At 46.4% G+C, this 14,403-nt stretch overlaps 1 protein-coding gene across 2 annotated transcripts; it reads left to right on the plus strand.

Annotated features, from left to right (window-relative positions):
- Positions 1 to 1,494: 1,494 nt before the first annotated feature.
- Positions 1,495 to 6,875, plus strand: KLF1 (KLF transcription factor 1). 2 transcript variants are annotated; one of them, XM_084835703.1, is made up of 4 exons: positions 1,495 to 1,610; positions 1,720 to 1,827; positions 4,565 to 5,429; positions 6,015 to 6,875. In XM_084835703.1, exons 2-4 carry the CDS (start codon positions 1,741 to 1,743, stop codon positions 6,188 to 6,190), a joined length of 1,128 nt encoding a protein of 375 aa, XP_084691829.1. In that variant the 5' UTR covers positions 1,495 to 1,610; positions 1,720 to 1,740; the 3' UTR covers positions 6,191 to 6,875. The 2 variants fall into 2 exon arrangements, with proteins under 2 accessions (XP_084691829.1, XP_084691828.1); XM_084835702.1 differs by having other exon boundaries at positions 1,495 to 1,532.
- Positions 6,876 to 14,403: the final 7,528 nt, after the last annotated feature.

Consider the following 14,403-nt stretch of genomic DNA (forward strand, 5'->3'; position numbering starts at 1 on the left):
AGAAAACAGGCTAGGGAGGAAAAGAGGACAAGGCAGTGAAAAAAATTACTTGGCAAGGTACAACTCATTTTTGTGCTTTAGGCAGAAAATCCGCATTAATTACAATGGGGCACAATCCACAGCAGCACTTGCACCACTTCTATTCATTTCAATGGGGTTTGCACAGGAGAACATCTCAGTAGATTGTGCCCTATAGACAAGTGTGGTCTGTCAACCTCGATGCCTCCCCCAACCCATCTGCCTTGTGGCAGTTAATTCAAGGTTCCAACTACATTTTGAACTCCATTGACATCATAGATCTCATATAATCATAGGATTGGAAGGACCCTACAAGACCACTGAGTCCAACCCCTGCTTAATGCAGGAAGCCTGATTCCCAGGCGGTCTCCCATCCAAGTACTAACCAGGGCTGACCCTGCATAAGACAATTGTAAGAATTTGCTGCTTCCCTTCTAAAAGCCCATTTTCTTAGCCTGAATAGCTTTTCTTCCTGGAGAGGGACTCCTTAGTGTTCAAAACACTGGGAACCTTAACCTAAGGTAAATTTGCATGCAGTTAGTTGCCATTTTGTACCTCAGGATATTTTCTTAATTGTTAGATTTGCTGACATTTTTCACCTGTGCATCCTAAAGGTTCAATCCTATGCACGCTTTCTTATGCACTATGGACCTCATGGAAGTCAGCTGTTTTTAGTTGTTTCTAAGTATATATGCATAATATTGCACTGTAAACTTGTTTACTCAGAAGTGCCACTGACCCCCATGGGGCTTTAGGATGCAGTCATATATCCACTTACCTGGGAGTAAGCCTCATTGAATTCAATGGAACGTACCTCTGAGTAGACATGTATATTACAGTGTCAGACCCTGATGTGTTTTGAATTACAACTTTCAGATACTAGACAGATGCAGCTGAGAGGCCTCTACCAGTGCATCTCCAATTTATCTGATGAAGTGAGCTTTAGTCTGTGAAAACTTACTTGACAATAAATCTGCTAGATTTTAAAGTGCCAGAAGACTTTTAATTGTTTCAGATGCCTTGTGTTAGTCTCTTTTCACCTGTGCGTCCTAAAGCTGCAGTCCTATGTAACAAGAATACTTGCCATTCGATTACAGCTGGATCCACAGTCTCATTGATCTGAATAATTTGGATTTTAAGGTATTTGGCCCACATTGAATTAAACTTGTCTAATGTTGTTTGACATCCAAATATGCTCACTTCAAAGGGTTACAGTTGATCAGGCTGCAATCCTGCACACAATTACTTTGAAGTAAACCCAAACAGAAACAGTGACAATTACTTCTGAGTGGCTGGATTGTGAATTTCATCTCATCTACTCAGATACTTACTTACAATGACCAAAAACTGCTGCAGTATAGCTAAATTTAATTAATCCTAATCCAACTCCACCTAGTTCCTTGGACAGCCACACCCACCCTCCTTCTGATTGGTACAGTTGGCTCCATTTATTCTTCTCCACCCCTCCAAACTAGCAAATGAGTGAAAGAATTAAAAGGGAGAAATTGTTAATGGTAAGACCTAAAGTACAAAGTTTTGCTTTTAAACAAAGGGTGGAGGGAAGTATGTTGTTTAGATAAGAGAGAAGAAAGGTGTGTATGTGAACAAAAAGAAATGAAAGCTAGGGATTACCAAAACTCAAATAGTTTTGGGTGCTGTCCTGTCACTATCCACCTTTTGCTTTCTTGTCTTTTGTTTTAGCGGTTTTGCTATTTGTAGTCCATGGCATTTGTGGAGACTGTGTTACCCTCAGTTGGAATACTTGGAGGGTTCAACCACCTACAAGATGTGCAATCTGAAATCTTCCAGGTGAGGAGTGGAGGGAGAGGGGGTCTCATTCTGGCTGGAGGTAGGTGCTGTTTGGCTCTACTGAGGGTTGGGCATTAAAACTTATGGAGGGGGGGTTAACTGGCCTCTAAGTGGTGTTTATGAGCTGGTCTTCGGATATGTATTAGCACAGTAAGTTATCTGCTCTTAATGGGTGTGGCAATTTGGAAAGCAGCAAACACCTTGCTATAAAGTGAAAAGAGTGTAGGAGTGATTCTTCAGGTCTTGTGGGGATGGTGTCTGGCAAGGTTTCAGAGCCCATTCTTGGATGTATTTGAGCTAAAATTTAACAAAAAAGCAGTGCAGAATACTTTTGTTCTTGTTTTCTCCCTCTTCATAACAACTATAGCAAGGCCATTCATAAAAAGTAATAGATATTTCCATGTAGTGTGCATGCACACCTGTCTCCTTGGGTAAGGAGACAAGCGTGCATGCTTCCTTCCTAAGTAGGAGATGTGTGTGTGTGTGTGTGTGTGCATGCCTCATAAGTAAAAGCCCATTAAATTGTTCTTAACAGTCTATTTATTCATAACAATAGTTCACTCAATGTAATAACCAAATAGGTCCAGCAGTATAAGTGCTCCTAAGGAATAATTAAGATGAAGGAAGTGATATTTTCAGAAGGCTGTTAGTATGATGTATGCAGACTTCCTTTCTGTTAAGATTTTTATGCTATTGTCTGTGCAAAGTGGGCAAGAAAGGATCTCTTCAGTTCCACGTAGTAAGTTCTAGTCTCAGTTCTAATGCACATCCTAGATTATCTTTAAAACATGCATCTTGTTAAACACACAGTTGAGTTATCTGATCAATGCTCCTAAATTCTATTGCTGGAACAAATTACGCAGAGGGAGAAACTTGTATTCTGCTTGCTTATGTTGTTTATAACCATGACAAGTTTCTTGGCTCTAACTGTGGTGGGATAAAGATTCTTGAGAGAAAGTGAGAAGGTATATATTCTATCATTCTATCTATCTCATCCTTCCTCACAAAGGGCCAGGAGTAGCTAACAACTTATATAAAACACAGTATAACACATAAACAACATTAAAATCATGATTCTAAACTAACAAATATATAATAAAATACAATAAAACCATCAACATAATAAACAGAACACCTGTGTATATCTAAAAGCCTGCACAAATAAATAGGCCTTTAACTTATTTATTTATTAGATTTATTAGCCGCCCATCTGGCCAGCTGCCTGGCCACTCTAGGCAGCGTACAATACTAATAACAAATATACATAATCAGCTTGCACCACAATGACAACAGCCTGGGCAACAACTGAATGCAAAGACTCCTGTTCTGCCAAGGAAGCTGGAGAACTACTGGTGAGCAGACTTCAGGCTTATTGGATCTGCTTCAGGGTTGTTGTTTTTTACTCGAAACCTGAGATAACCAACTGGAGCTTGGTGCAAAAGACATACATTTAGAATTAAAGGTTTCTGAGCCCAGGAATTAATTTTAAGTACCAGAACTGAATGGAGTTCACAGTCCTTCCTCACAAAATCCCACTCATGGTTATCACCCCCCCCACACACACACACACACACACACCAGCTTATTTTTAGCAGTATAATTTATTGAGGAATCATTTTGTTGCTGCTGCTGTTAAACAATTCAGAGTCAGAAAACTTCACTGATTTCCTGCAGGTCACCCAAGTTATCTATAATGTGCTAAACAAACAAATATAATGTCCTGCCTTTTTCCATCTTGGAACTCAAAGCAGCATAGATGGGCTTCTCAGTTGGTCTGCCATCCAGGCACTGATGAGATCCAGCACCTTGCACCCTGTGACCATTCCCTGTAGACCCCTATCTACCTTCTGCCCATCCCTGCTATATAGGGAAAACCCTTGCTTCAGATCTCCCGCTGAACCCATGAATTTGTTGGGTAGTGTGAAACAAACTGCTATTTCATCATCTCATCTCTCCCTCCCCCTCCCCTATACAAGGATAATACTTTCACAGGGTCAATGTAAGGATGAAGCAATGTACATGAAGCCCTTTGAAGGCTAAGAAGAACAAAAGTATTACAATTACCATGGGCTCATCTTGGAATGATCACTAGTTGTTTCTCCAAAGAGGATCACATAAATGCAAGCGTGTATGTGGGCTAGAGGTTCTATGGGGCAGGGAGAGGAGAAAGTGGGGGAGGTTTTGTTTAAAAGAGATGGCTGTCAACAAAGGCTCCTGTGCACTAGCTCTTTGGTACTTGATTTGTGAGTGCAGCTCATATTTCTGCTCCACAGTCCTGATCTATAAATCCTTGCACTTCAAGTCGTACAGGAACGGTACAGTATAGCTGGGGTGTTGTGCCCCAGGAAGATGCAGTCAAGCATGCAGGAAACACTTGCTCCAAGGTATTACTCCAGCCTCAAAAGACTTCTGGTGAACTGTTGTGTTGCCTGTTGAGATAGCTAGGATCCTGCCTGCCCTTGATGCAGAGTAGAAGCTTCTGTAGGATCCTGATAACAGGCTCTTTTATCTTTGCCTTAGTGGCAGGCTCCAGGGCATGCCCTCCTAGCCTCTGAGGCTCATTGGTCTGCTACAAGCATTTGTACTTGCATCTATGTTTCAGTTAATGAAGCTGAAGGAATCTGGTTGTAGATCTTGTTCTGGAGCTAGTTCTGCCTTTTCAGCTGTTATCTGTGATGCAGCACATTGGGGGGAGGCAACTCGTTGTATTCACTCTACTGCTTTGCTTATGTTCTAGTGGTGGAAAACAGAGGGTTCTCCAGACCCTTCATCTCCGGGGTTCTTGGATGTGACCCAGCCTGAGGGGATTCAGCAAGTCAAGCAAGAGAGTGATGAAGCCTGCTGGGACCTTGACTTCCTCCTGAGAAACTTCTCTGTCGCAGAGCAAAGCACTGGTGCTCCTTGGGTAGGCCAAAAGCAACAGCCATCGGTGTCTGTCTGCCAGACAGTAACCACTGAGGAGGGAACTAGAGAGAGGCTCCTAGAAAGCCACAGGGTCCCAGATGTGCCTAGGTCCTCAAGCTTCGACACCAATTTCCTACCAGGAGATAATTCTTTGGACTGTGGCTCTGCCCTGCACAGCTATGCCCAGGATGTGATAGATCCAAGTAAGGGTGTGGTACATTCCAGCAATCAGGTGCAGTGGTTCCTTGCCCAGGCGGACCGTGGGGCTCTCCCTACAATGAGACCGCATCATGGGGAGCCAAAACAGAGAGCTCATGGGCAGTATTACCAGATGACCTATGAAGCTTATATGCACCCAGGTCCACCTTTGCTGGGCAAGCATGCTTCTTACAGCCAGCTTCCACCAGTGCAATCCCAGCTGGAACACTGCAGTTTGCTGAGTGGCTACTATCCATTTTACCATAGCCAATACCAAGCCCGAGTCCAGAGGTACCAGACAGATACAGCTCTGCCTACTTTGCCCCTTTTGGGGCTCCTGACACCTCCTACGCCTGCCAGGGAAGCCACAGCTAAGTCAAAGAAGGGGCAAAAGTCTTGGCCACGCAAACAGCCTGCAAGCCACATCTGCACTCATCCCAGCTGCGGCAAGACCTACACCAAGAGCTCCCACCTCAAGGCCCATCTCCGCACTCACACAGGTAAAAAAAGAAGAAAAAAGAATTACATAAAAGGAGGCCATGTTCTTCCTCGGGTTTCTGTTGGGAGCACTGTACCATAGGGAGCGGGCTTCTTGCAGATGTTTATTTATTAGATTTATTAGCCGCCAATCTGGCTGGCTAACCAGCCACTCTAGGTGGCATACAATACAAATAACAACACAAAATACAACATAACCAACTGAACAAAACAACATTGTTCTAAAAAAAACCCTAACCCACCCCAAATGCCCGCCTGAACAAGGTTTTCAAAGCCCAGCAGAAGCTCATCAAAGAGGGGGCATAGTGGGGTCACCAGGGAGGGAATTCTTATCCTTAAGAGCATCAACCTGCAAGAGTATTCTTGCTCTTGCTTTAGGTTACCCTTCCGGTCTCCTGTTTCCAGCATCTAAGTATGGCATGATGCACTGTGTGAGGACCCAGGCCCACTGCCAAGGCTGGGGTGGGGAAATCCTATATATTGAGTTCTTACTTCTCCCTACCCTATGGATGTGGGGCTTTAGAAGAATCCCTCTCTTGGCCCAGATGTAGCAGAAGGATACAGTGATGCTTGCTGTTCTTTTCCAGGTGAGAAGCCATATCACTGCACATGGGAAGGCTGTGGTTGGAAATTTGCCCGCTCAGACGAGCTGACTCGCCATTTTCGCAAGCATACTGGGCAACGACCATTCAAGTGCCACCTCTGCCAGCGTGCTTTTTCCCGCTCAGACCACCTCTCATTGCACTTGAAGAGACACTTGTAACTTGGGACAGGAACCATGGACTGCAGTGGATATTCTGAGCCAACAGAAGGTCTTGGAGAGTAGTGTAATAGTGGTGGGGTGAGGGATCGGTGGGGCTGTAAGCCTTTCTCTCCTTGTGTCTGTATTTATTTCCCAGAAATAAGGCAGGCCTTCCTTGTCACAGGGTTGTAAGACATGAGGCTCCCTAATTGAAGGCGGTTGGAATCTCAAATGTATATCCATATTTTCTTCTTCCCCCACCTCAGTAAAAAAGCTTAACAGAATTCTGACTCATAGGGCAAGAGCTCATCTCCAATATGATCATTCTTTCCAAAAGAAACTTGGACACCTTGCTTGTGTGTCTTTTCCCTCCATGTGCACTTCTGGTTGTTTCCTGGATCTCAGTGGTATTGGCTTCTAGGAAATAGACACCTCCCTATGTTTTATTTTTCTGTCCCTGTCATCATCCAAGTAGGCCACTGTCTGCTCAGAAGTGCCCTAAAATGTTCCTGTGTGTGTGACCTGCTAATATGTTTTGGGTTAGCGCCCATGGGATGTGGAGAAGGAGTCTAAAGCAGGGCTAGAGTTGAGGCAATTGTCTAGCAGGTTCTTTGACATGTCCTCTGTATAAACGAAAATTGGAGGAACAGTGCCCTCTAGGGCCAGGGGCTACATCTTCCTCTATTAAAACTGGATTGTATCTCAAGTGTTGCCTCATGTATTTTGTGATTAAAAAACTACAGTGTTCTAAAGCAGCCTTCCCCAACCTGGATCATAGTCCAAAACATCTAGAGGGTGAGACAACTCCCAGCATTCCTGATCACTGGCCATGCTGGCTGAGGCCCATTGGAGTTGAAGTCCAAAATACTTGGAGGGCATTAGATTGGGGAAGGCTGCTCGGAAGTTTGCTGGTTCAAATACTGGGAAGCGGGGCCTAGGGCTTTACCTTCTATCAGGCAAAGAATTTTCATGAGATAATAGGGGAGTTCGCCAGTCCCCTCTCTCCTGATCTTGCTATTCTGGCAGATAAAGGTATTGAGTGGTGCTATGAAGAGAAGGAGCCCATGTGTCAAACCTGCTACTGTTCCACAGATGAACATAGGGATGCACTTGTATGCGTGTAACACCCTCTTCACACACAATTGGCAAAGGCTTTTCCTTCTTCCTGCAAGCCATCAGTTTCCTGTGTGGAAGCCTGGCCTAAAAGCAGAGAGGTGATCCTTTGGTTAAAGATATCCTAGAAAATTTACACTTAAGCATCCAGCACAGGTGCCATTATTTCTTCTTCCTCAGATCACACTCCCCTGCTGCTCATGTCTGCTTCACTGACTAGGCTTCAGATTGTTTACCACAAAATATCCCCTTCCATATACTGCAGCATTAAAGTTTAAAAGCTGTTTTCCTACTTTTTCAGGTTTAAGGCACAATCCTATGCCTGTTTAGACAGAAAAAAAGACCTACAACTCCCAGCATGCCCCAGTCAGCCATGCTATCTGGAGCATGCTGGGAGTTGTAGGCCTTTTTCTGTCTAAACAGGCATAGGATTGTGCCTTCAGGCTAGTTGCTAAATCTCATTATTATATTGGGGCCCATCACTACTAAATAGGTTCTGTTTGTATCAAAATATATCCCACTGTCAAATAGGGTGGCTCTGTGCCTTTAATAATTGTATTGGTGTAGCTTGGCATTTTTCAAAAGTACATACTTTCCCCCCTGGACTAAGGCATAAAAAATGCACATTTTTCAAATGCAATGACATTGTTCATGAATTTGCAAACATTTCTTGAAAAACATCTACTTGTGATTACGAACATAACATTTTTGGATTATTTGTGTTCATTAATTAAATTTTCATACATCCCTGTACGCTACTATTAGAGGTTCAGAAATCCAATCCTCTTTTGTACATCGCCCCGCTATGTCAAATGTAAATGCCTTCCCAACTGATGCTCTACAAGGAGCAAGAAACATCTGGGGAAATGTTGCCTTGAAGGCATATAACCTCTTATCTAAACACTTACCGTTGGCTCTAAGGGTCTTTCACATACATTTCTGGCATGTTTCTCACAGAGGGTGCTAACCCACACTGGGAGGAGGAGCTGCTCTTCAGAACGTCAGCCAAATCTCCCTTTGTGCTCCTTTGAGTGCCAGCGCCGGCTGAGTCTCTTTCCCCATGCTGGGGAGACGTACATAACTCGTGCCCTTTTCAGCAAAAGGAAAAATGGTGTGTGTGTGTGTGTGTGAAGGTTGATGACGTGAGTGTATGTGGCCATGCCCACTGATGACATCTGGCCCATGTATGGCCTGTTGGGGGTGTTATTTGGCCCCCACTGTTAACTTGTTTGGCACCCCTGCTGCAGACTTGCCTATATTTATGGATATCACTGCTTACCTTACGTGTCAGTCCTAATTGTGACCACCACCACCCCCATTGGCTGCAGCAAGGAAGGGAAAAGAGCCTTACATTATACATATTTTAAGCTGAGGGTGCTTCTAGCTGAGGCTTTTCCTGTACATATGCCCTGCCTCATTCAGGGACGTTTATGGGTGGACCAGATGTTGCCTTCCACTTGTAATCTTCCCATGTTTTCCCTCTGCTTCTTCCATCTTTTTGCTTTCCACAAAAGATATGTTGAGGAAAAGTTGGAACAGTGGCACACTATATCATGATTGGCAGCGCTAGGAACCCTCCACCCAGGAGCAGTAGATGGCCCCTTATGCGTTGCCAAAAAAGAGGAAATGCATACGAGAAGGGAGGAAAAAAAGAAGGCACCAATTTGATAACATTTCCATATGGAGAGTTATATGTACAAGTGCACATTTAGAAATATTAACTATGATTTAAATGGAGATACAGTGCATCTCACCATAGTGAAGAAGAATGACCAGGTGACCTGTATATGCCTGCTCAGGGCCTCGGCATTGCGCAAAGTGCGACGCTAAGTGTGCACTTAGTGTTGCACTTGGAGATGCACTGAGGAGCACATGAAGACCTGACCGCCGTCTCTCCAGAGATACCAGCAACCAGCTACCAGCAGCAAACAGGAGCAGCAGAGGGCAGCAGCTTTAAAGACCAGGAAGGAAGGGACAAACACAGATCTTATCTGCTCCTTCTTAGCTGTTGCTCTCTTTTATATTGTTTTATATGTCATATTTTAACATTTTTAATATGTGCCTGGGAAGTCCATTGAGTAACTCAGGGGGTCAGGGAGCTGCCACCATAACTGTGGTCACGGGTAGGGGGAGGTGTTGCATTGGGGAATTAACAGGCCAGCTGAGGAGAAGAGGGGCTAGACACCTTATGGCTATCCCCTCTTCTGGTTCTTCCCCAACCTGATGGTTCCTGGCAGCCTTACCAGCTTGCCCTCTGGTGGTGATGCTGCTGAATGCTAGGTCGGTCCAAAATAAAATCTCCCTCATCCATGATTTGATTGTGGATCAGGGGGCTGACCTCATATGTATTACTGAGACGTGGGTGGGGGAACTGGGAGGGGTTACTCTCTCCCAGCTGTGTCCTCCTGGGTACTCAGTGCAGCACCAACACTGACTCGAGGGCCGGGGAGGGTGGGTTGCCATGGTCTATAGGAACTCAATCCCTCTCTTTAGGCTTCCTGCTCATTCAAGTGCAGATCTTGAGTGTTCGTACCTTGTGTTGGGTATCCAGGACAGATTAGGGATTCTGCTGGTGTACCACCCACCCTGCTGCCCATCAGACTCCCTGCCTGAGCTGATGGAGGTGGTCTCAGACTTGGTGTTGAGGACCCCGAGGATGATGTTCCTGGGGGATCTCAACTTCCATGCCGAGGCCGCTGTATCCGGAGTGGCTCAGGACTTCATGGCCTCCCTGACAACCTTGGGGCTGTCCCAACATGTCATCGACCCAACACATTTAAAAGGACACAAGGACCCAGGTTTTCTCAACTGGGCAGGAGGATGGTGATCTGAAAGTGGAGGAATTAACATCTGTCCCTTTGTCATGGTCAGATCACTTCCTGCTGAGGTTTAGACGCTTGGCAACCTTTCCCCTCTGCAAGGCTGGGGGACCTATTAAAATGGTCCACCCCCAGAGCCTAATGGAGTCTGATGGATTCCAGAGGGCTAGGCTGGATTTTCCTGCTGGCGTGGCTGGTGCTCCTGTCGAAGCCCAAGTCACTCTGTGGAATGCAGAGATGACTCGGGCGGCTGACACGATCGTGCCCAAGTGCCCTCTCCCTCTGAGCAGAACCCAGCCAGCTCCCTGGTATACACCCGAGCTGAGGGCAATGAAACAGGAGGGGAGACGGCTAGAGCGCAGGTGGAGGAAAACTCATGCCGAGTCTGACCGAACACAGGTTAGAGCTCATTATTGAGCCTACTCTGTGGCAGTGAGGGTGGCAGACAGCTCTTTTCCACCAGCATTGCATCTTCTCAGTGTCGTCCACCAGAGCTTTTCCGAGTGGTTCACTGTGTTGCCCTAGCCATGGGCGTTGAACTCTTAGGTTAGAGGTGCCAACATAGTGATAAATCAGATTCCAAGGTTTACTTACAAGGAGACTTTATTGGGTAACTTACAGCACACAGGCGTACCCAGTGGTTGGATCAGACAGCTTCTCTGAACCCAGAGCCATCAGGTACAATGGGTTTTATACCATATATGTTAGCAATAAAGCAGCGTAACAGCAGCAAGCGCCCCTAGCGTTCATTCCCAGCATACACTAACAGCGCTAGGTTCTCAGCACAGCCACCTGTAGCTTTAAGGTAAACAACCTTTGCTTCTCAGGCACATGAGTAATAAGACACTCTCCTCATTAGTATGGTATGTGCTGGGGCTGTTATCAGCCTTTTGACTCATCTGCACATGCTCAGAGGCTTACTAGCATGGGAACTGCATCAATAATGAACTTAAGCAAACATTATGGATCTCTAGACCCCTCTAACAGTATAAATGACTTGGCTATGCTCCTGGGGCCAATACATTCACGGCCTGTTACATTCTGGTCCAGGGAGAGAGACTTTGGAACCCTCAGTTGCACAGTGTGATGAGTTTGCATGGCACTTTCAAGATAAAGTTGCTCAGATTCATCATGAATTGGACCCCACAATTAATGCAGTTCCATTGGTAGAGGTGTTCAGAGTACCATCTGGTCCAGTTTTATTGGATGAGTTTCAGTTATTGAGACCTAAGGATGCGGACAAGGTGCTTGGCCAAGTCCAAGTACCTTGTAAGCACACACCACTTGTGTAGGGATGTCAGAGAATTCCGCGACAGATCTCGGTGAGGGCGAATGCCAGTGCATTCGGCCCCCCGAAATCCGTCGCGGAACAAAGGCCCCGCCCCCCCAACCCACAAAAGGCACGCGAAACGGAGCACTTACCTCCTCCCGTCCACACTGCTTTGCGAATGGCGGCCGTCCTGCAGCCGCCATTTGCTTCCTCCTCTTCATAGCTGTGATATGACGCCATTTGCGTCCCTGCGGAGGCCGTGATAGGCTACGTAAGTATTTACGTAGCCTATCAGGGCAGGGGGAAAAAACCCCAGCATACGCAAATGGTGGTAGCTGCCGCCATTTGCGTACGCTGGGTTCCCCCCCCCCCCGCCATGATAGGCTACATAAATATTTACGTAGCCTATCATGGCTAAATACAGGGACGCAAATGGCGGCAGCTAAGACAGCCGCCATTTGCGTCCCTGCAGGGCTGCCCAGCAGCCAGATGTCCAGCTGCAGGTGGCCGGAGCTGGCTGGCGGCTCCATGGCTTGGCCGCAGAGCGGAGACGGCCAGGCAGGATTCCAGGGGGGAGGACCGGATTGCCTCCCCCCCGTCGAGGATTCCGGGGGGAGGGATGGAGCGCCTCCCCCCCCACCACAGAAACAGAACGGAACGGAAGGTAAGTGTTCCGTCCATCCCTACACTTGTGTGCTTGACCCTTGCCCTTCGGCTTATTGCATCAAACAAGGAGGGGATGTCTGGCTGGGTCTAGGAGGTTGTAAATTCCTCCTTGAGAGAGGGAGTGGTGCTGGCCTCTTTAAAAGAGGCAGTAATCAGACCACTCGTGAAAAAGCCTAACCTGGACCTGGAGGATGTTAACAATTATAGACCATTGGCCAACATCCTATTCCTGGGCAAGGTGCTTGAATGGGTGGGTTGCAGGACAGCTCCAGGCACTCTTGAATGAAACAGATTATCTCGATCCATTTCAGTCGGGCTTCAGGCCTGGTTTTGGAATGGAACCTGCCTTGGTCGTCCTGTGGGATGACCTCTGCCGGGAGAGGGACAGGGGGAGTGCGACCCTGTTGATTCTCCTGGACCTCTCAGTGGCTTTTGATACCATCGACCATGGTATCCTTCTGGATAGGTTGTCTGGGTTGGAAGTTGGAGGCACTGCACTGCAGTGGTTCCGTTCCTACTTAGATGGCTGACTCCAGAAGGTGGTACAGGGGGATTATTGCTCTGCACCATGGCAATTATGCCATGGGGTTCCACAGTGCTCTATTTTATCCCCCATGCTGTTTAACATCTACACAAAACTGCTGGGGGAGGTTATCCAGAGGTGTGGGTTGAGGTGCCATCAATATGCAGATGACACCCAGCTCTACCTCTTTTTCATCAAACCCAGGTGAGGCAGTGGCTGTTCTGAATCAGGGCCTGGGCACCGTAATGGACTGGATGAGGGCCAATAAACTGAAACTCAATCCAGACAAGACGGAGATACTGTTAGTGGGTGGTTCGTCTGCCCAACTACGTGACATTCAACCTGTTCTGGAGAGGGTTGCACTCCCCCTAATGGATCAGGATCATGGTTTGGGGGTGCTCTTGAACCCAGAACTGTCACCTGAGGCACAGGTGAACTCAGTGGCATGGAGCACTTTTTATCAGCTTAGGTTGGTATACCAACTACACCCTTATCTGGACAGAGATAGCCAGGCTACTGTTATCCATGCTGTGATAACTTCTTGTCTGGATTACTGCAATGTGTTATATGTGGGGCTGCCTTTGAAAACGGTCCAGAAACTTCAGCTAATCCAAAATAGGGCGGCAAGGTTGTTAACAGGGACTGGCTAATGAGCTCATATTACACTGGTACTTTTCCAGCTGCACTTTCTGCCAGTCCATTTCCAGGCCCGATTCAAAGTGCTGGTATTAACATTCAAAGCCCTTAACGGCTTGAGCCCAGGTTATCTGAAGGATCTCCTCCTCCCATATGTGCCTGCCCGGACCTTAAGATCATCCTCAGTGGTCCTCCTCCGTGAGCTCCTGCCAAAGGAAGTGAGGAGGGTGGCTACTAAGAGGAGGGCCTTTTCTGCTGGGGCGCCCCAGCTGTGGAATGAGCTCCCTAGTGAGGTTCGTCTAGCACCTACATTGTATTCCTTCTGGTGCCAGGTGAAGACCTTTTTATTTTCCCAGGCATTTTAGCGTTCTAGTCTTTTAGCTTTGCTCTTTTAAATCTGTATTTTAAACATCTGCATTGCTGCTTGGTTTTATTCTAGCTTTATTCTGGTTGTATTAGAAGGGGACGGCAGAGGATGAGATGGCTAGAAGGTATCACCGATGCAATGAATATGAACTTGAGCACACTCTGGGAGAGAGCGCAGGACAGGAAGGCCTGGCGTGCTATGGTCCATGGGGTCACGAAGAGTCGGACACGACTGAACGACTGAACAACATTGTTATATTGTGGTTTTAATGCTTTTGTATTTTATATTGTTTTATTGTGTGCTTTTTGGTTTTAATTTTTGTGAACCGCCTAGAGAGCTTCGGCTATTGAGCAGTATAGAAATTAAATAAATAAAATAATTAATAATTAATAGCTAACCCCTTCATGGGTCACTGCCTTGTTGTGGCGAAGGGGCTTGCGTAACACAGTGAAGCCATAAGGTATGCCGTGCAGGGCCACCCAAGACGGACAGGTCATGGTGGAAAGTTCTGACAAAATGTGGTCCACTGGAGAAGGAAATGGCAACCCACTCCAGTATTCTTGCCAAGAAAACCCCATGAAACGTATCACAAGACTAAAAGCTATGACGCTGGCAGATGAGCCCCTCAGGTTGGAAGGTGTCCAATAAACTACTGGGGAACAGCAGAGGGAATTTCCAAGTAGCGCCAGAAAGAGTGAAGCGGCTGGGCCAAAGCCGAAAGGACACTCAGCTGTGGATGCGTCTAGTGGTGAAAAGAAAGTCCGATGCTGTAAAGAACAATATTGTTTAGGAACCTGGAATGTAAGATCAATGAATCAAGGTAAGCTGGAGGTGGTCAAA

The sequence above is a fragment of the Heloderma suspectum genome, chromosome 2 (assembly GCF_057233095.1).
Source record: "Heloderma suspectum isolate Gila_16-S chromosome 2, 16-S_ref, whole genome shotgun sequence".
In the NCBI taxonomy this organism is placed as follows: Eukaryota; Metazoa; Chordata; class Lepidosauria; order Squamata; family Helodermatidae; genus Heloderma; species Heloderma suspectum.